Source organism: Tachysurus vachellii, chromosome 18, assembly GCF_030014155.1.
Source record: "Tachysurus vachellii isolate PV-2020 chromosome 18, HZAU_Pvac_v1, whole genome shotgun sequence".
NCBI lineage: Eukaryota > Metazoa > Chordata > Actinopteri > Siluriformes > Bagridae > Tachysurus > Tachysurus vachellii.
Window position 1 is genome coordinate 16,631,508 of NC_083477.1, and position 22,038 is coordinate 16,653,545.

At 38.8% G+C, this 22,038-nt stretch overlaps 1 protein-coding gene across 1 annotated transcript in view; it reads right to left on the minus strand.

The window, feature by feature from the left end:
• itga3a (integrin, alpha 3a) overlaps positions 1-22,038 on the minus strand; it is a 45,665-nt gene that overhangs the window by 3,081 nt on the left and 20,546 nt on the right. Inside the window, exons 5-25 of the mRNA XM_060891963.1 lie at positions 21,667-21,759; positions 21,243-21,465; positions 20,570-20,763; positions 19,589-19,677; positions 15,717-15,853; positions 14,580-14,657; positions 14,135-14,202; positions 13,357-13,499; positions 12,681-12,833; positions 12,478-12,575; positions 12,158-12,326; positions 11,244-11,321; positions 11,012-11,091; positions 10,733-10,810; positions 9,599-9,701; positions 7,102-7,275; positions 5,699-5,809; positions 5,366-5,479; positions 3,936-4,040; positions 3,696-3,821; positions 3,250-3,392 (exon numbers count right to left, since the gene is read on the minus strand). Coding sequence (XP_060747946.1) covers positions 3,282-3,392; positions 3,696-3,821; positions 3,936-4,040; positions 5,366-5,479; positions 5,699-5,809; positions 7,102-7,275; positions 9,599-9,701; positions 10,733-10,810; positions 11,012-11,091; positions 11,244-11,321; positions 12,158-12,326; positions 12,478-12,575; positions 12,681-12,833; positions 13,357-13,499; positions 14,135-14,202; positions 14,580-14,657; positions 15,717-15,853; positions 19,589-19,677; positions 20,570-20,763; positions 21,243-21,465; positions 21,667-21,759 — 2,525 coding nt within the window. The 3' untranslated portion in view covers positions 3,250-3,281. The remainder of the gene's footprint in view (positions 1-3,249; positions 3,393-3,695; positions 3,822-3,935; positions 4,041-5,365; positions 5,480-5,698; positions 5,810-7,101; positions 7,276-9,598; positions 9,702-10,732; positions 10,811-11,011; positions 11,092-11,243; positions 11,322-12,157; positions 12,327-12,477; positions 12,576-12,680; positions 12,834-13,356; positions 13,500-14,134; positions 14,203-14,579; positions 14,658-15,716; positions 15,854-19,588; positions 19,678-20,569; positions 20,764-21,242; positions 21,466-21,666; positions 21,760-22,038) is intronic.

Here is a 22,038-nt window from a genome sequence, read left to right on the forward strand (position 1 = left end):
CAGCTTTTGTTATAGAGCTGAACACTTAATCGTTTTCTATCTGTGATAACATCATCAATGTGATGCCCTCGATGATGACGTGTTTGTTGAGGAGAAGAGGCCAGTTTAGATGTTTTTTATTGTTCACTGGGAGTTGAAGATATGGCCACGGGCAAGGACAAGTGAGCAGTGCAATAAAGTCGGCTTCACCTTGAAGCAAATCAGAAAGTAAACGATGACCGTCGTGAGCATGGAAACACTGGGAATCATTTTCCCATCCTGTGATACCAAATCATCATCGGTTCATGACTCTATACTATAGTACTATAGTATAATAATATAAATCACTATTTAAATAAAGCTACAAAAAACTACACATAGCCGTTGATATTAAAATGACCAACGGGAAGCTGAAAAGCTAATACTGATCTACTCAGTCATACAATATCATTTTGGTCCTTTTTTTAATTGTCTATCAGCTTGAAAAAATGCTATTTCCTTTCTCGGTCTGTATTTTCTATCCCCAGGTTTGAACGAATTGAAGTGCTTGTCATGGGTGTTTCTGGCAACCTCAGGAGTGGAAACTACACTGCTACTTACACAACAAGAAAGTAGACTTAATCCGCCTCACTTATTAAAATTATCAGCACTCATCATGGTATGTTTACATTTGGCATTTAATTTCTTTCATTTAATTCAATGTTTGTTTTGTCAGATATATAATTTGATAAAACCACTATATGCTGAATATCTTGTTACCATGGCACCTGTCAATCAAAGGGTCTGATATATTAGGCAGCAATTTAACAATCAGTTCTCAAAGTTTATGTGTTGGAAGCAGGAAAAATGGGCAAGTGTAAGATATAAGTTTCTTGCACTGTTTATATACACAGCTCAGGTGAACATTCGCTGTCTACTGCCTAGTGCTCTGACAAATTGTCCTGCCTCTAGAGATGCCCCATGAAAGGTCCCCACATGCACATACGTTCTTTCAGAAGTCCCATATATTCATGCTTCTTTATATATTTGATGCTAAAGGCTCTTTTTCTGATAAGGTCACAGTGATAAAGCAGAGAAAGAAAAAAAAAAATCTGACGTGACCAAACTTGTAAAGCGTAAGAAAATACAATACGACTGTTTACTATAAGGTATGTGATTTTTTTTCTTTCTTTCTTTTTTTTTTACAGTTAGAAAAAGAAGTCGAGTCCACTGGCACATTTCCACATGTCAGTTAGGACACTACAGCAAGAACGATCTCAGTATTTCTACCACTATCATGCTGGTTTTAATAATTTAATAAATGTTAACTGTTCAGTTTACGGGGGCACGGTGGCTTAGTGGTTAGCACGTTCACCTCACACCTCCAGGGTCGGGGTTCGATTCCCGCCTCCACCTTGTGTGTGTGGAGTTTGCATGTTCTCCACGTGCCTCTGGGGTTTCCTCCGGGTACTCCGGTTTCCTCCCCCAGTCTAAAGACATGCATGGTAGGTTGATTGGCATCTCTGGAAAATTGTCCCTAGTGTGTGATTGCGTGAGTGAGTGAATGAATGAGTGTGTGTGTGCCCTGTGATGGGTTGGCACTGTGTCCAGGGTGTATCCTGCCTTGATGCCCAATGACACCTGAGATAGGCACAGGCTCCCCGTGACCCGAGGTAGTTCGGATAAGCGGTAGAAGATGAATGTTCAGTTTACGGCCCATGTAAGTCCATTTGAAATCTGAACATATACATTTCACTTCTTAATTTTTTTCTCCAACTCCTCGTGAAAGGATTTTTTTTAACATCATGATTCATTTTTCATTGTGGGCAAATAGTGATCTGTGCAAATAGACTGAAAAGTGAATCAAATACACTTTCCTCACATTATTCATGGCTCATTAAAGACAGGAATCACATCATCAGCAGGTTTAATGCTCTGTGGAGGATTTACTATTGTATCTACTTCTACGGAGTAGAATGGGCAAGAGAAACGTCAAGAATTAATACCACGGTGAAGCTACAAGCATAGGTGGCGGAAAGTGTTCAGCTTTTTTGCTTGTTATACATTCATTTCCACATGGTTCACTTCATTGAGTGCAGTGAAAAAATGTTGGAATGGCTACTGGAAGAAGTAATATGATTAAGGAAAACTGATCCACTGTTTAAGCAGCAAACAGAAGCAGTGAGTGATTTAGAAGCAGCTTGAAAAGTGACCGAGAGAGAGAGAGAGAGAAAACTACAAAGAAAGTGAAGAGGCTATAAATGAAGCTATATTTCAGTATCATTAATATATCATCATAAGTCTTTAATTTTTAAACTATATCTTGCTTTTATGATAGATTGTATTATTGTTTTGTGTTTGATGTTTAAAAAAAAAACATCTCCTTCTTTAGTCCCTGTGGTGCGTCCCAAACGAGTAAGCACTCACACTATGCACTATGTAGTACTAACGTATGTAGCTAGCGTAGAAGCCTTTTTCCCAGTCTTTTGAAAATGATGTTAAAAGTGTGTAATGCGAAAATAAATCGTCTGGCGCATCGTATCTTTTAGTAGTAGCCCCGACCCCTTCCACTGTGTTAGCAAATCCGGGTGTGTTGAGTGCATAATTGTGTCTAACAATTCACACTTCTTTACTCTTTTAGTTCAACAAGTGCATTTCATCTTTCAGTGAAAATACACTCCTACTATTTATACAACAAAATGGCGTTACAACAGAATAGTGCAAGTATGGGATTTGGGATGCACCATGTGTTTGCAATTCCTGATTGTTTACAGTGTTTAAAGGTGGTGCTTTGTACACTACTGAAAAACTAGCATAGTAGTCTAATAACGATCCGCAGAGAACTAAACTAAACATTGAATGGATCGTCTAGAAAATCGACCAACCAGCTGTGCAAACAGACATTGGATACAGGTAACTTGTCCTATGTAACGTTTGGACAAAGCATAACAGCCACACTGTGCAGACAAGAGGAGGGAATAGGCGTGTGTGTAATAAACAATGGCGCTGATTCAGTCTCTGTGGTCGTACCCAAAGGCTAGTAACTATTGCGCTCAATAATTCGATAATTTGGTGGTTTGACTCAAAGCAACAAGCGGTGGCTCAGTTGTTATGGTAATGAAGACAGACACGGCACTTTACTTTGCACATACTACTATACTAAAGGTTTATAGTATAGTAGTATGCTGCTGCATCCAGAATAAGAAAGTGTGTAAGAACGGGAAAAGAAAGCAGCAGATTAGAGAAGTACGCTATATTTTGCAGGAGGAGATTTTTTTCTTTTTTTTTTACCCAGTAATACAGTAATCTAGTCTGCATGTTCATCATTCATCCTCTGTTAGTCTGTCTTTCTCAGATGGTTGTGTCCTCATCTCAGCCTTCTGTGACTTGGCCTCATAAATCTCTCTAGTGTTCGCTCTCCGGAAAAACCCGCACTGAGGAAAGAAAGGGGGTTGAATAAATGTCAACAGATGATGTTGTCAAATGTCAACTCAAACATGATCAAAAATGAGACAGATAAAAACCGAACGTTCCTCTTTAATACCGTCATCCTTCACATTCGGCAAAATTCCAGGACAACAATATGGTTCTGCAATTGCTGTCCATTACCTTCTAATAAAGCAATTCGTTCTGGAGCCTCCAGTAAATATACAACATCTCTTCAATAAACAGCAACCGGGTAATCAAGTGCCACTGCTGAAGATTATTGTGAACATTTTCCACATTAGAGCACATACCTTCCACAGGAGCACGACGATAAGGGCGAGCAGAAGCACTCCAGCCAACGCAGAGACGATAATGATCCACTGGGGAACTTTGTACTCGACCTCATCCTGGATGGCAGGCGTCACCTCCACGGAGAACTGGACACGTAAAGTGGGGAGGGTTTCATTTAGGCCACTGCTCGTTATCAGTGTTACAGTGTTACACATGTGAGTTCATTTCAAATGGAAATGCAGAGATTTAAAAGCACGCACCGTGACATTATTGGCTTTATTATCCAGATGGATCATTGTTCTGTCTGTCTTCAGTTTAAGTGTTGCTTCGCCGCTAATGAAAACCAGTGACGCTTTGTTGTAATCCTGCTCACACACACACACACACACAGACATACACACAACACAGCTTAATTAATCATCAGTCGATGATTATTAGCAATGTGGGTGTCAATATTTATATACATAAATAAATTACAAAATATAATACTAAATATAGTTCCAAAAAATATAACATTTAATAAAGTATATTATACAGTAGTGTTGAACCTAATAAGTGATTATCATGTATAGTATATCTCTATCGAAGGTCAGTTGTGGCTCAGAGGATTGGGGTTCAATCCCCTACACTGACTGAGTGTGGGGAAAAATGTACGTTTTTCCTCTATTAGAGTGTTAAGATATATATAATATATATATATATTATCCATCCATTTTCTGTAGCTTTTGTCCTACACAGGGTTAAAGAGAAACTGGAATCTCAAGGGAACCAGAACATAAGTCAGGGGACTTCCCTAGACATGCTGCCCACCCATTGCACACACACTCAGACACTACGGTCAGCCTACCACACGTCTTTTTATTGGAGGAGGAAAATAGAGAACCTTGCCAAAAAAAGACAAAGCAGGGAGAGACCATGCACAAAGGATAGAGACCTATAGACCTATGCTAGCCACTAAGCGCCCTATAATATAGTCTAGTATATCGTCGCTGTCAGGCGGAATCCTCGTATCTCCAAAACCGTTATTTTTCAGGAAATTAAAAAAAACGCCGTACCTTATCTGCAGTGCACAGGGTTTAGTCCGCGTTGCAGTGGATTGTCTTGCGCTAAATTCCTGTCCTCAGACGAGCACCAGAACTAGCGGGGGTCAAGAATTTTTTTTCTTTGAGCCCAGTGTTTTGAAGACATTTACCTCAGAAGACATGTTGATTTTTTCCGACTCTTATTAAGGAGAAATATGCCGCGAAGCTCTCCCGCGGAGTGAGGAAGAGGTGGACAGTTGAAGTGTCCAATGGAGTTATGAGATTTGCGCTCAAGCTATTTTCAAGACTTTAGATTGGTTAATAACTTGTAAAAATAAAAGACCCACGTGGGGACTGACCAATAGCATCAATATGTGAAAAAATATGAAATTGACCAAATTTGGACATACGAGGTTTCCGCCCGACAGCGACGATATTAAAATAGGGTTAGGAGTATTCTATTGTACTACAGAGTTAAGAATCCTAATATACAGTCTAGTAACATACTCTAGCACTAAGTGTTATGGAGTGACGCAGTGTATTAGAACACAGCCGAGAGTACTTTAGAAAGAATAAGTAGGTTACAAGTCACGTCACCAGCGTTTCGTTATATAATAGAGCACAGTATAGTATAATGTAGGTGGTGTAAGCAGGTGTGTTTGTGAGACCTCCAACATGGTGCTGTTCCACAGTCGGGACCGCACCGTCACCGTCGCCGTTGTCGTCATGTTGTGTAAATAGCAGCTGAAGGTTGTGCATTTTGCTGTGCCTGATGTACAATTCTGCAGGAAGAGAAAAAAACTCACATCAGTATCAGTCTCACATCATCATTCACATTTAAATCACACTAACACAGCCTCTCTACACCATTATTCTCTCTGAATTTGTCATAGCTGCTATGTTAATACAGAAAATGACAGAGGTCCTCATAATGTTGCCTAGTAACTGCCCAATACAGGTGTTAGCTCTGTGTGTGTGTGTGTGTGTGTGTGTGTTCTGACCAGATGGTCAGTTTTCCTGCGTGCACCCTTCAGGTTCAGAGCGGACAGAGCTTCTAAGTGAGCCACATAATTTTCATCTCTCTTCCTCCGACTGCTCGTCTGCTTCAGCACCTAACACACAATCACAAAAAAAGGACGAGGTTTTAGTCAGTTATATAAAAGGAAGCCAAAAGTTGATTAAAAGCAGTTTGAGTGGAAAAGGTGACATCGATGTACGCAGAATAAAAGGTGTTCATTCATATTAACCCGACACAGATATTGGAAAAGCCTACACGTCCTGGTCTTCCTGTTCAGAGATTCAATTCCTAACGTTATGTTGTGGTGAAAAGTCATTCTGGCCCTGAGATGCGAGGTCTGCTATCAGTCAGGAATGTAGCAAATTATAACAAGCATGTAGCCGTGATTTCTACACAAGCTCTGGAACCAAAAATAAATAAATAAATAAATAAATAAATAACAACACAGAATGCATAGTAATTTAAAAGACAATGCAGACAGGTCAGAATATGACCGATACTCATTAATCATACACAGTACAACAGGCAATCAAATCCTAGAAGCATCTACAGAAAATTAAAAACGCTCAAAGAATCTCATCTATCTGTCTGTTGTTATTAATGTGGGTCTGTGTTGTGTCCACTTTCACTGCGTGGATTAATTTCACAGTAACGGAGATTCAAGGCTGTGAGAAAGGAAAATGCTACCAAAAGAAAAAAAAAACAAAAACACCAGACTGACAGTAATCTCTAGTAATTACTATGTGGAAGAGCAACATGACTGACTTTAAAGCTACCGTGACTGGGCTAGCTTTTAATGAGACTAGGATGAATCGTCCGTCACCTATTGCCAAAGCTAGCTAAAAAAATTTAAGGTTGAAAATTTTCCATGAAGCTACATGCGCTACCAATAATACGCTAGCTTGCTAACTCTACCTAGCTAAACATACCTCTAGCTACTGGAGTTGTCCAGTAGCAAGCGATATTTTTTTATTGCCTTATTATGGCAACTGGGTAGAAATACAAATTCCACAAACTAAATTCATCATGAAATTAGTGAACCGATTACTGATGAACTGCTGATTCTTGCATCTCACTGCGGAGTCCGACTTCTTAAATGCCTACTGTTGGAGGTGAGCTGATGTAAAACATATCTGTGGTAGTCCATGGCATTAGAATGTCCTACCAATTCTGACCTGACATTTAAGTAAACGAGTGAAATTTTAGTGCCAAGAAAAGAACAATAATTGACGTAAATTGGATTGAAATAAAGAGGAAAAAAACATGGAGGATGTAAATTAAATCAAATGACATCTTAAGGTGGTGGAAATAAAAAATATATGCAGCACATCTTAAACACTAAAGTCCTTCAATCTGTCTATGTTACAGACATAATCCATGTCTCACCTGGTACTTTCGTGGGTTGACAATATCTCCCGGTGGGACACACAGCAGCTCTGATGTTCCTGTCATTGTAATTTCCTCCACGTACAAGAGCCACTTTCCATTTGCCACCTCTGTCGGCCAATTAAAATCCACGTAGAATACGTGGTTACCTCTGATTGGCGTATCTATATTCACCTGCATGCAAACCAAAAGGCAGTCAGAGAGACGGTTACGGCAGACGCTCTTTTTTTAGAGGGACTTATATTTTATACAAGTGAGCATTTGAGGCATCGGTCAGGGGCTCATCAATGGCAGCTTGGTAGACCTGGGATTTAAACTCACAACCTTCCTATCAGTAGTCCAACACCTTAACCACTAGGCTACCACATTCCATATACCAGGGTCATACAAGCCAAGTCATTTATTTGATTGGACGCATAACATGTATAATCTATCGATTATCATCATCTACCTGTCTTGGTCTTAAAAAACAGATAGAGAGGCTGAAATATTTTGTCTGTCTGTCTATCCTGCTGTTCAGGAGACATGTGTTGTACAAAGTAGTCATCATTCTGCATTCAGAGAGCCTTTTGATGTCATGGACCCCATATGAACATAATCCATATATAATGGGATTTTGAGGATTCAACCATTGAGCTATTTCCCGTTCATTTGCAAGAGCATTTCCAAAAAGTTAAACTTCTTGAACGCACAAGACTAAAGAGAGCCTTTCTTTAAGCTGAGGCAAAAGGAAAGATACCATAAGATACATAAATTACCATAGTTCATAGTTTTAATCCAGTAACAGTTAAATGGAACTAATACCTGAAACTTTAGAGCATGCAAGCAGCAACACTTGACTAAATAACTCAAGACAGGAATAAATGAAGGCAGCTTTCATAGCTACCCAAGGCTACTACGACTATCAGGTGATGCCCTATGGTCTGTTCAAAGCCCCCGCTCTCGTCCAACTGTTCACAAATGAGGTCCTTAGAGATATACTCAACCGTCAGCTGTTGTTTATATGCATAACATTTTGATTTATTCATTCTCCCTAGCAGATTTGTTTTTATATGGTCACATTGCACAAAATTCTAATTTCTTATATATTAGAGACTAAAATAAAGTCTACATCCAGGGGCAAAGCCAACCAACAAGAAGCTGTAGAAGAAGAAGTATTGGTATCTAAAAAGAAGTTCCATGAATAAGACAAAGACAATATGGTGAATTATGGTGTATAAGGTTAAAGGAGAGGGCCAAGGGCCACTGGCTTTACTACTAATGTTCATATATTTAAACAAAAAATTTAAGCAACCAAGTTTTGATTTTTGGATCAGAACCTAAAAGTAAAAAAAAAATGACAAACACATTGTATAAACTGTGAATTACACAAAAGGGCAAATGGCAGAATTCTCAACACGTTCTTATATTTGAATGAAGCTTGGTTGGGTGGTTAAAGGAAATGCCCCGTTACTGCGTTACAGACTGGAAACAATAAAAAAAAAAATGAAATCACAAATGCAGCTGCCTTTCTATCTTTAACCAATGATGAGACATTATGATATAATACAGTTTCACCATCAAGCTATTGACAGATTACATTTTAGATCTGGGTTATTCAATTGGCAGCCTGCAAGCTCATTTATTCTGGCCCTTCATAGCCTAGTGTGAAAAAAAAATTTCTAGAATAAATTTAGTTCAGTTGGACAACGGACCCTACAGTTATGAAGTGCCTCTGTTCCATTAAGCATGAGCCGCAGTCGCAGCACAGAGAAGGAGTCAAGTGGCGCGAGTAGCCTCTCCTGTGAAACGCGATGACTGACAGGACAATGACAGATGAGAACTTTTTTTCTTGATTCTCACACATGAATGACATTAAAACAAGTAATCACACATCCCTCACAGCCCAGCACCTACATCACTGTACCACTACATCACTGCTCTGGTGAAATGTCATTTCTCTTATCAGAAGGCAGCATAAATGTCTGCCAATTATTGAGATGGCTGTTGTAGTTTAAAAAAAAATAATTTAGACAAAAAGTACCATGAAACAATATTATTTCCCCGATTGTGAACTTTTTTATGTGCACTTAAGTCTCAGTTAAATGAGTTAAATTTGTGCGATATGGCTCTCTGATTTAACAATTCGAATATAGAAAAAGTCTACTTGGGCGTCTTACAATGCCCAGATGTTGTTATGCAGTTTTAAAATACAACACGAGCATGTTTAAATGTAGGGGAAAAGGCTTACTTGGGTGTCTTATGGTGCAAAAATACAACATATGCGCTTCTAAATTGTTGTTGTGTCATCACTCACACTGCAAGCCAGATCTCTCTGGAACCTCGTTCGGGAAGCTTTTCATGAACTGGCCCCCATGACAAACTAATTGAATAGCCCTGTTTCAGATATTGCTGGATATTACACTTTAGCTATCGCATTTAATATCATCAGCTGTAACTAATAAACTAAAATGAATCACAGGGATTACCGATTAAGGAAGTTTATACTGTATCTCACCACAAATTTGAACTCCACTGGACTCCCGATTTCACCGGTGTTCTTTATAGCTGATTCACCGATAACATGGCCACTGAACTCCGTCTGTACTCGGGAAGGAATCCTGTATACACACACACACACACACACACTCAAGCTTTCAATATACAGACAATCACTGGTTTCGATTTCAGGATCCGTAATGAAATGTAAATTTATAAATTGTATAAATTTAAGTTTAATTTTTTTTTTTTACACTCGGTCACTTTGTTAGGAACACCATACTAAAAATGGGTACACTATTGTACTTGTATAAGGTGTACAGTCTGGTCTGACTGTACACATTGTACTTGTATAAGGTGCACAGTCTGGTCTGACACTGACTGTATAGTTTTAAAAGCAGATGTCAGTGTTCTTCAAATGAATGTGAGTGCAGGGGTTTTAATTCCAATAACTTACATTCCACTTGTTTAATCAGTTAATCTTTACTTTTAAATTACCATGAGTTTCTGCTTGATTGGAATCAAAGCTTTTACCCACACTGGCCCTTTCTGGATAAACCTGGACACCTCTGGAATACATGTAACTCTACACTATTGATTTGAGCATGCGCCCATGGGGCTAGTGTTCATTTTACAAAATGAATCTTCCTGATTATTGATATATTAAAAAAAGGTCAAATTCAGGCCTAATTTTTGACGCCTTAGTTCCAATGAAGGAAAACTGTAAACTTCTCTAAGTCATCCTTTGCAATTTGTATTAAAGGTTTCTGAAGGAACCACAATATGGGTGTGAAGGTCGGTGCAGTGTCCACAAACATTTGGCCGTACAGATATAGCAGGACAGAATACAGTGTAAAAATATTAACAAACAATTAACATACAATCAACAACTTCCAGTAGGAGTACGTTAACGAATCTTCTAAGAATAAATACATAAAAGCACCGTATGATATATATATCAGGTTTACTGGGACACTTATTAATACATCACAATAGCAGTATTATGCAGGATCATCATTTTGTGCTGCCCTACCTGATCGATTACATTTAGGTTAAGAGGAACAATGTGAACTTACTTTTTTTTTTTTTTGCTGAGTGTTTATTACATTAGTGGGAAGTGCTGTCTGATAATGTTAAGTGTTCTGTGACTTACACTTGAAATGAGGTCTGTAGAGTATAGTCCACTAGCAGCACTTTGGTCAGCGGCATTAAGTCATCCTGTATACTCAGCCTGGACACAGGACAACAACACGGTAATTATCCAGAGCAACTAACATTTTTGTCATTTTATACAATTGAGCATTAAAGGCCTTGCACAGGGGCCCAGCTGTGGCAGCTTGGTGGACTTGGGATTCAAACCCACAACATTCTTTGGAATTAGCTAGCTATGTCTCTCTCTCTTTCTCTCTCTCTCTCACTCACACACACTCACGTAGAAAGCTGTAGCGTTGAAGTGATCTCTTGACTGTCGAGCGAGATGAACGTCGTCTCGAAGATGATCGCAAAGACGACCTGCCACACACATGACTGACCGTTACGCTTCATCGTTAAACACCAGACAGAGGATGGAGTTATTAAGGAGATTGAACTTAATTACAGTGACTGTTATTGCATTAAGGATCAATGTATTGTATGTGAACGTGTGAGGTCACACTGTACTGTACCATCTGATTAGTGGCTAACGGGTTTCCCAACTCACACAGGATGAAACTGTCTTTAGGAGCACAGTTTACTGAAGACATCTGTGGAAAAGACAGAATGGAGAGAGTGAGACAGAAAAAGAGATGGTATACAGCAATGGTCTTCACTATTTTTTTCATGTGAGCCACACTGATAGGACAAAGTCAATAGGAGAGCCACTTTCACCGCAAAGTATGCCAAGTTATTCAGTCTTAAATAGCTTATCTGCTTAAATACGATGTACAATATTGCAATACAATAATTACTGGAGTTGCGGATGATGCATGCTCCCCATCAGTTACCTCTTTTGTCACTGTCACATTGCTTTGTTGCTGTTCATTTTGTGCGCGGGATTGTTTGTTAAGAAATCGATCCATTTTTTAGTCCATGTGTGTACAGTAAACACAAGTTGTTAACTAGCATGAAACGCAAACTAGCTTCTGGCAGGCTGCCAAAAACTGGCTATTGCGCAGAACGCAGTGAGTCAGTGACGAGTCAAATAATATATATAAATATATATTATTATTTGTAATAGAGCACATTCGTTTTTCTATGCTTCCCTGATTGTTTTTAATGTTATTTAAATGAAAAATAAATTTTAACCACATGATCATATCATCGTATTATTTACATTATTTACGCACATTATTTACGCATATTAAAGCTTGGCGAGCCGCAGGAGGCTCGCGAGCCGCGCGATGAGTAACACTGGTATACAGTATAGACAAATCTATACAATTCATTTAAAAATTCTACACACTCTTGTTATTTTCTCGTGTGCAAGGTTTGAGCCAAAAATAAATAAATAAATAAATAACTAGGATTGGTCAAATAAATTGTTGACTGATGCTCCACCTTCTTGTTTTTGTCAAAAATATTTCTTAGAATTGTTCCACACCTCGGATCTGACGGCAGAGTATCTGAGTGATGACGAAATGGAGACGTTCAACTCGGTGTTATGGGCATCTTCAGCCAATCGCCCAGGAGATGGAAAGTTTGTCACGTTAACAAGTAAAAGCAGTTTCTTGATGCTGGAGTCATATTGCAGGACTTGGTGACCATCCTGACTACACACACACACACAAACACACACACACACAAAACGGAATTGTGTATATTAGTAAAATAAACACGTATTTACTGATCTGTTAATAATGTTGTTATTATTGTAGTTCTGTGTGCTTGTAATTGTTAATGAAGTGTTGATGGAGCTGTTACACAGGGAGGACGTCTTGTGGGAATTTGGCAAATGTGGCACTGATCTGCAGGTTACTTTCACACTTATTATCAGCTCCACACTCTTTCTGAAAGTTAACCTGACAGACAGATAGACAAAGAGACAGACATACAGGGTAAGGAGAAAACTAAACAGAAAATGGTGTGTATGGAAGATGTGTAGTACTGCGTAGTGGATGAGTCACCTCGGCTTTGTCGGTGAGCGATCGTCCTTGACTCAGAACGGGAAACAAATTTAGGTTCTGAAGCTCCTTCTGCTGACCATTAGAAGTCTCAGGCTCGAAGATCGATGCGTTCAGGGAGAACACTACTGGGGTCACCTTATCACGCATGAATTTCTACCAATCAAATGCAAAAGACTTTATTTCTTACAGGCTTCTGTGGTCACTACCAATAATATTGATGATAAATAAATACAAAGACATATAATTTAGTACAGAAAAGCCTTTTCTCTTAGGAATTTCCAGATTCTTTTGGTTATTTCATCATTAACGTAAGTCAGGGAATAAATAAAACAATAAAGCATGTGTTCCTTTTGCTTTTTCACACGGAAAGATGCACTAATGAGCAGCGAGGGAGGTGTGTGTATCATAAATAGTTTACTTAAGTCTAAAAGCTGTTTTCAGGGCTTGAACTTAATTCAGCGGAATAATAAATATTTTGCTGTGTAGGATCTTCGTCATGTTCTGTCATAGTACTAGTCCTAGTCGTGTCATGTCATGTATATCTGCATGCTTCTTCATGCTTGTGCACGCTTTCTGTGGTCTTCATGTTTACATAAAAAATGTTTATGCATGCACGTACAAACACAAACCCCACTTTGTCGTTCAACAAATCGCAATAAAAATACATTGTTCTTACTATAACTTCAAGTGTCTGCGCCTCACAATGCTGTTTCGTCATTGATATAAACCCGGTGTACACGTCTTTGTTGTTGGCAGCAAAGCGGACACGGGTTTGGGACGTGTGGTGCAACACGTCAGCCTCCAATGTGTACTTCATAACTGTAACAAGCAAAACAAACCCAATACACAGTCCATGAGTCTGCCATTATAACTCAACATGTTCTGCTTCTCTATACATAACTTAAATATATATATATATATATATATATATATATATATATATATATATATATATATATATATATATATAAAACAATTAGTATAATTTATTTATATCTCATTTAGTTCACATTGACCTACAGTTGATAAATGGAATTTATTTAGTCATCCATTAAAATATGGTCACTTAATTTTTTAGACAGAATGAAAAAAAAAACAGAACATGAACATAATATTTTATTATATTTGATAATATCTAATATATCTTTTCTATTCAAGTTAAACAAAAATCCTCTGAATGGTATAGAAAATTCTTCTTCTGTTTCAGATCTAGATTTAGACTCCTGATTCAGATCGTGAATCGGTTTCTGATTTAAATGATTCGTATTCAGATACAAATTTTTGATCATAAATGTCTATCAAAACCACTTTTACAAGTTGCACACTGTTAATGATCTTAATCTGATGCTTTTCATTGCTTCTATTAAGATATTTATACCTTCCTGTAATTTGTGGTATGAAGTTGTTTCATCTGTTGACTTTTAATGAACAGTTTATAGAACAGGTTTACTCACTAATGTCCTCTTTAAAATTTGGCTTTCCTGTACTGAGTGTGTAAGAGAAACACACCTCCACCTTAATGCTGCAACACACACACACACATTTTATATACACATTAAACAAGCATTAATATTCACTGATATATGAATTAGGTTATGATTTAGATCCATGATACCATTTCAGTTCAGGTTCAGATTCTATTTTAGCTTCTCATCTGGATTTAGATTCAAAATGAAATATGCAGAAAAATTCTTTCACCACATTTATGATGAATTTCAAATGAATATATATATGAATTGTACTTTTTAGAGATTCCTATCAGCGATTAATATTTTAATAATACGTTTTCCTTTTATTTGGCATCTATCTGATCACTGGACAGTACAAATATCCAATGGGAATTTCCCTCAAGTGATCGTGTATGGAACGCAACATCCGAGTGCTTTTATAAAGGCGTACCAGGACTCGCAGTTATTTGGGTCGACGATCGAGGGCGTCACAGTCAAAGTCTTTTTCACGTGAATGACAGGACGAGCTCTGTTGAGACAGGGAAAATGCCCGCATTCATACAGATAGAAACAAACCCACGAAATAAAGAAACACAGATTGTTGGGGTAGAAGTGAAAACTGTAGGCATTCCTGGCAAATCTATCTCATTACAAAGGCAGCATGAGGACAGCTGTGAATGACAAATGTGTGCAAATGAGAAAAAGAGATAAAAAAAAACAAACAATCAAACAAAGAAAAATCATACATGGTGGTGTCTATGTTAATAGATTAATTTAGCAACCATAACATGATGTACTAAGACTTAACAGGCTAATTACTATAACCAAAGGGCAGGTATTACATTTTCAGTAGAAGACAAATTTACCAGAATATAGAAATAATAAAGGTCTATCAAAATTGTCTTGGTGTACCAGATTTATTACTACCATGAATTTATGTATTTATATTCATGATAAACGGCACATCATTTTTCACATAATCAAAACTACACTACTGTTTTTTAATTTGCACTAACGTCGTAATTTAAACACCTTTTGAATTCCTTATTTACAAATTATTTCCTATTTCTAGTGTCTGATACCATTTATGCAGTTATTCAAAATTTTTTCAAGCAATCCTACGCTAATGCTATGTTTACACATACACATGTGAATCGTACCTACTAAGCGCCCAGAGATCATATTCTTTTTCAATGACTTCTAGTGTCAGGAGCAACAACAACCATTGGTGACTACGTGTAGGCTTGGCCAGAGACGATTATGCAAGTAATCAAGTGACTACCAAATGGAATGGAGACTATAGAGCACACGTTATCCATGGCAAAGAGCGCACAATGCTTTTCCTTCGTCTCTCGTATGATATGATGCATGATAAACTCGTGAATTTTATACAACGCCAAACCTCCCTTCGGAATGTTTTCATTTTTTCGACACCTGATTAGTTAACAAAAGTAAAATAAACTTTACAATTCCATTACAATTTATCCAACAAGTTAGATCACTTTATACCGGGTTGTATCAAATCAGCGCTTGAGACTGTGAGCAACTTTAGCACACAATATTACCTGAAGAAGAAAACCATACTGACCTTAATAAAGCCACTCGATCGTCCAGAGAGCCGACAACAACATCAGGATAGTTATTACTGTCCACATCCAGTCCACCGCTGATGGAGTAACCGAACGTCTTGAAGCCACCGTTACTTACATCCTTCCCCTCAATCACCTGAACACATATTTACCAAACATTTGTACACAAACATCATGTTTAGCTACAGGTAAATCTATCGTTGATAAACTTACACTTTCTATTCAGTGGATTACACTACACAAGGCTGTAGCCAATAAATGTACACAAAAACCTAGCAACACTGCTGTTACACAAACAAAACCAACAGTCCACCACCCAAAAAAATTAGCCAGAAGTGATCCATTACAGTTAGACAAATTTTTCTTTTTTGCTTTTCTTGTTAGGGGTCGCCAGAGCGAATCATCTGTCTCCACCTAACTCTATCCTTGGCATCCTCTACTCTTGCACCAATTCAATTCATGTCATCTTTTAACACAACCATATATCTCCTCTTTGGTCTTCTTCTTGACCTCTTACCTGGCAGCTCCATCTCCAACATCCTTTTACCAATATAACCATCTCCCTCCTCTGTACATGTCCAAACCATCTCAATCTAGCCTCTCTGACCTTGTCCCTGTCCCTCAGATGTGCTCGTTCCTAATCCTGTCCATCATCGTCACTCCTAAAGAGAACCTCAGCATCCTCACCTCTGATACCTCCATCTCTGCCTCATGTCTTTTTCTCACCGCTAAAGTCTCTAACTCATACAGCAGAGCTGCTCTCACTACTGACTCTTTTATCCATCCACCCCAACCTGCCTGCAATCGCCTCTTCACCTATTTTCCACACTCCCTGTCACACTGTACGTTTGACCCCAAATACTTAAACTCCTGCACATTTTTGACCTCAGCCCCCTCTAACCTCGCTTCCCTCCCTCTCGTTAAAACACATATATTCTGTCTTACTACGACTGGCTTTCATTCCTCTTCTTTCCAGTGCAGACCTCCACCTTTCCAGGTGTTCCTCCACCTGCTCTCTACTCTCACTACAGATCACAATGTCATCCACGCACATCATTGTCCGTGGACATTCCTGTCTGACTTCATCTGTCAACCTGTCCATCAAAATAGCAAACAAGAAAGGACTCAAAGTTGATCCTTGATGTATCCCCACCTCCACGTTGAACTCCTCTGTCTGTTCACAGAGGAACATCTCATTGCTGTCATACTCCTCTCATACATATCCTGAACTACTCTGATGTACTTCTCTGCCACTTCTGAAATCCTCACATAGTACCATAGCTCCTCTCTGGACACCCTGTCATATGCTTTCTCTAAATCCACAAAGGCGCAGTGCAGATCCTTCTGACCATCGCTGTACTTCTCCATTAACAATCTCAGAGCAAAAATTGCATCAGTCGTGCTCTTTCTGGGCATGAAGCCATACTGCTGCTCACAGATATCCACGTCCTTTCTTAGCCAAGCTTACATTACTCTTTCCCAAAGCTTTATTATGTGGCTCATCAACTTTATACCTCTGTAGCTACTACAACTCTGCACATCACCCTTGTTCTAGAACACTCCATTCTTGTTGAATAATCTAGATAGAAACTCCACTTCTGTCTCTCCTAGACACTTCCACACCTCTACAGGTATGTCATCTGGACCAACAGCCTTTCCACTCCTGATTCGCCTCAGATCCTTCCTCGCCTCATCCTTTCCAATCTTTACTTTTCCAGCTCAACCATATTCATCTCTTCCCCCCATTCTTTTCCTCTCGTTTTTCTCATTCATCGGCTCCTCAAAACACTCCTTTCGTCTTCTCTGCACACTCTTCTCGACTGTTACCGCCTTTCCATCTCTATCTTTAACCACCATTATCTGTTATACATCCACCCCATCTCTCTGTCTCACTAATAATTACTAATAATCACTAATTCTGTCTGAATTCCCCACAGCATTCTTCCCTTTTCAACTTCTACCACTTCTTTTTTATCTCTTCTTACTGACTACCTTCTTACATCTTACACATCACCATCCGATGCTGTCTGGCTACACTCTCTCCTACGACCACTTTGCAGTCACCAGTCCATCTCAGTTGCATCACCTACCTAGAATGTAGTCTACTTGCGTACTCCTACCTCCACTCTTATTTGTAATTCTATGTTCCTCTCTCTTCTGGAAATAAGTGTTAACACATTAAACTTCAAAAATAAGCTTCCAAGAAACCATTCTTGAAGTTTACCAAGAAACAACACCCAACCTCCTTAACACCCAACCTGCCCATCACCTCCTCATCACCTCTCTTTCCCCTCACCAACATGCCTGTTAAAGTCTGTTCCAATCACTACTCTCTCCCATCTGGGAGTACTCTCTATCACCTCATCTAACTTACTCCAGAATCTCTCCTTCTCTTCTAACTCACAGCCTACTTGTGGAGCGTAAACACTGATGACATTCAACATCACCCCTTCAATCTTTAAATTCAAACTTATTACCCTGTCTGACACGCTTTTCCCATCTAAAATATTCCTCACAAACTCATTCTTCAGGATCATTCTGACCCCAGTTCTCTTCTTATCCACACCACAATAAAACAGTTTGTATCCCCCTCCAATACTACGTACATTGCTCCCCTTCCACCTGGTCTCCTGAACACACAGTATTGTATACTGAACACCTTCCTATCTAATCTCCATCATGTCCACCAGCTCTCTATTTTTCCCTGTCATAATACCTATGTGGGGGCACGGTGGCTTAGTGGTTAGCACGTTCACCTCACACCTCCAGGGTTGAGGGTTCGGTTCCCGCCTCCACCTTGTGTGTGTGGAGTTTGCATGTTCTCCCCGTGCCTCGGGGGTTTCCTCCTGGTACTCCGGTTTCCTGCCCCGGTCCAAATACATGCATGGTAGGTTGATTGGCATCTCTGGAAAATTGCCCGTAGTGTGTGATTGCATGAGTGAATGAGAGTGTGTGTGTGTGCCCTGCGATGGATTGGCACTCCGTCCAGGGTGTATCCTGCCTTAATGCCTTAACGCCTGAGATAGGCACAGGCTCCCCGTGACCCGAGGTAGTTCGGATAAGCGGTAGAAAATGAATGAATGAATGAATAATACCTATGTTAAGAGTCCCTATTCAGTAGCCCAATTTTCACCCTGTAGATTGACAGTGCCGATCGTTGTTAACCCGGGCCTCGACCGATCCTTTATGGGATTCACACTGATGATTTACATGTTTAAATTTGGCACATTTTATGCCAGATACCCTTAATAATTTGTTTTGGGATTTGTTAATTTGTTTTGGGATTTGTTAATTTGTTTTGGGATTTGTTAATGTGTTTTGGGATTTGTTAATTTGTTTTTGGATTTGTTAATGTGTTTTCTGATTTGTTAATGTGTTTTCTGATTTGTTAATGTGTTTTCTGATTTGTTAATGTGTTTTCTGATTTGTTAATTTGTTTTTGGATTTGTTACTGTGTTTTCGGATTTTTTAACGTGTTTTCGGATTTGTTAATTTGTTTTGCACTTCCCGGCCACCGTACCTTCCTGACGCAACCCTCTAAATTTATCTGGGCTTGGGACCGGCACAGAAATCACTGGCTTGCAACCCATGTGGCTTGATTTTGTATAGACAAAGTACAATATGTCTAAAAAAAAACATAGAATTATATATGTTGTGCAAATGTGTGTATTATGTACATTATAGGTACAACAATAACCAAGAAATATACAGTGTATGTACAGATAATATACATAGACGAATGTAAACTAGTGTAAGCAATGAATGTACAGTTATATACATATACACACATAAATCCTCAAACCATCATGTGTCATGTGTACGACATATAAAGTTTAGACTGCACACTAATGAGCAGTTTCACTATTCTTACCTGATTTGGTTTGGGCGAAACTCCGTCTTTTCCCCCCATCCACACACAGACTCTGCCTGAGCCGTGAAACGGTGCTCCGACGGCAAAATCTAAACCAGGGACATATAACACTATTAATACATCTCAATTACCACCAGGGGGCAACAGAACACCGGATGCAATGCCAGGAAATTGTCAACACACTAAGGCCTTCAGATTACATTAGGAGTCTGCACTGTCCTGTAGTGAGTCTCAGTTCAAACATTTTTATCTAAAAAGGGAACTAAAAATGGGTCTTTCCCATTAAAACATGTTGAACATTGTCTCTTATTTTCTCTTTTTCCCGTTACATGTTTATTCTGAATATTCGTGAGCATTAGTGCAGAACTGAACTGGAGCTAAAGTTAATTCATTATGAAAAGGAATGTTCCGGAAAGATCCATTAAATTCAGCTCGTCTTGTTTACATTCCTGGTTCTAGGCACTCTGGCATTTTCTTAGAGACAGATGATAACATATTACCCATAGTTGATTTTCAGGAAATAGCTTGTGGGCATATGAAGGTATAAATGAGAAAACAGGCAAGGTCAAGGACAGATGTTAGAGAGTAAGGCTGAAATATCATTACAAATCCAGCTAACATTTACATATGGTTTTATTGGAAACTGGGAATTGTGAGCAATTTTAGGTTGTTTTGTTAGATGTTTATGAATTATTTGTGTGATGTTGTGTCGGATTGACTCAGATTACAATAAACGTCTGTCTTGGCAATGAGTTTATTTAGTAAATGGAAGAAATTTGGACCAAAGGTGAAATAAATCTTTGCATCAGAAGATTTGAAATGTTATAATCCTGTAAGTACTGTTTCATACACATCAATGCAGGCGTTTTACTTTTATGACCACAGCAAAAAGAAAAAAAAACAGTTGCCTGAAAATAGACTGTGGTTTAATTGAATAGTGTAACTGGGGTCTGTGTTTAATGAAAAAGTTGAACATGTTACCTAGGAAACCATCCTGGTTGACATCACCGATGGAAGACACAGCCATGCCAAAACCCGAGTCGCTCGGTCCGGTGAACATTAGATTTGTTTTGGGTTTGAATGAGCCATTTTCATTCATGAACACATACACTGCACCACCCTCCTCACTCCTGCGGTTAAAATAAAACGGCGCTCCAACAATCAGATCCTTCCATCTGCACACATGAAAGAACATGCTGTTATATCGTCATTCATGAGAAATAACCGATATACTGTATAAAACTGAACAATGTATAATATTACAAATTGTATCACGTTACAAAGGAGCGCTTTAAGGAATGTATAACACTTTAATGACACAAAATGGGAGCAGTTGCTTAGGGAATCTGTGCTCTGCTATTAACTATAATGTTATAGCATAGTGCTAGTAAAATATTCTCAGATTACAATGGTACACCACGTAATTTCATATTATTATAAGATATAATGTGTCAATCAATTGGCTGTATACTTAAATTTTCGTGAACTGTTTGGCGAGTGTGTAGCAAAAGAGTAGGTCCTGGGACATATTAATCATGTACACATCATGTAAAATATATTCATAACGCTATTTCCTGCATACGTGAACTTGGCCTAAACTGACAAAGAGCTTTTAGCTGACAGCGCATAAACAAGCAATCACGTCTGGTCTTACCCATCGTTATTGATGTCGATGATAGCGATGCTGTTTCCAAAGTACGAGCCCACCTGTTCGCCCTCCAGCGTTACGTTCAAGTCCTTCAGCTCTTTACTGCCATCCTTAGCCGTAATGACCTTCATTAGCACCACCGAGCCCTTACTGTTATATCTTGGTGCCCCTGCCACAACAGTGTCCTCATCTTTGCTTAAGATTGCTTTGTCTTTCCCTACCGAGTAACCTGAATGTCAAAATGCACAGGAAACAGATTAGTACAAACATTGTAAGCAGCTCTGTCAGACAGCATGAGACAATCTGAGAGAGCACACTGGGCTTGCATTAGTAAAGAGTAATGGGATAAAAGCAGCCCTTAGGAGTGGACTCAAGACCCCACAGAACAGGGCACATTAGTCTATAATTGACACTAATACAAAATTCATACCAATGTAGATGTTTCCAGTATTCATGTCTTGAAGTTTGATGATTTGAGTATCAAACATGTCATCTGGGTTCCTATAAACCACGTATGAATTACCTGCAAGACACGGTCATTTTTTAAATGAGCAGAATCACAAAAAAAAAAAAAGCCATAGCCTCTTGGAGAGTGAATGATTAGATTTTATAGAAACACAGCTTACAGTATTTTAACATCCCTGCTCTCTATCTATTTTATTATCAATTAAATCCATTAAATTCAGATAGATGAATGACTTTCACTTCTCCTTCACTCTTTTGCTCTTTCCCTCCAACCATGACTCTCTTTTCTCTCACTCTACCTTTCTCATCTCTGTCCATCCATCTGTTTGTCCTTGGT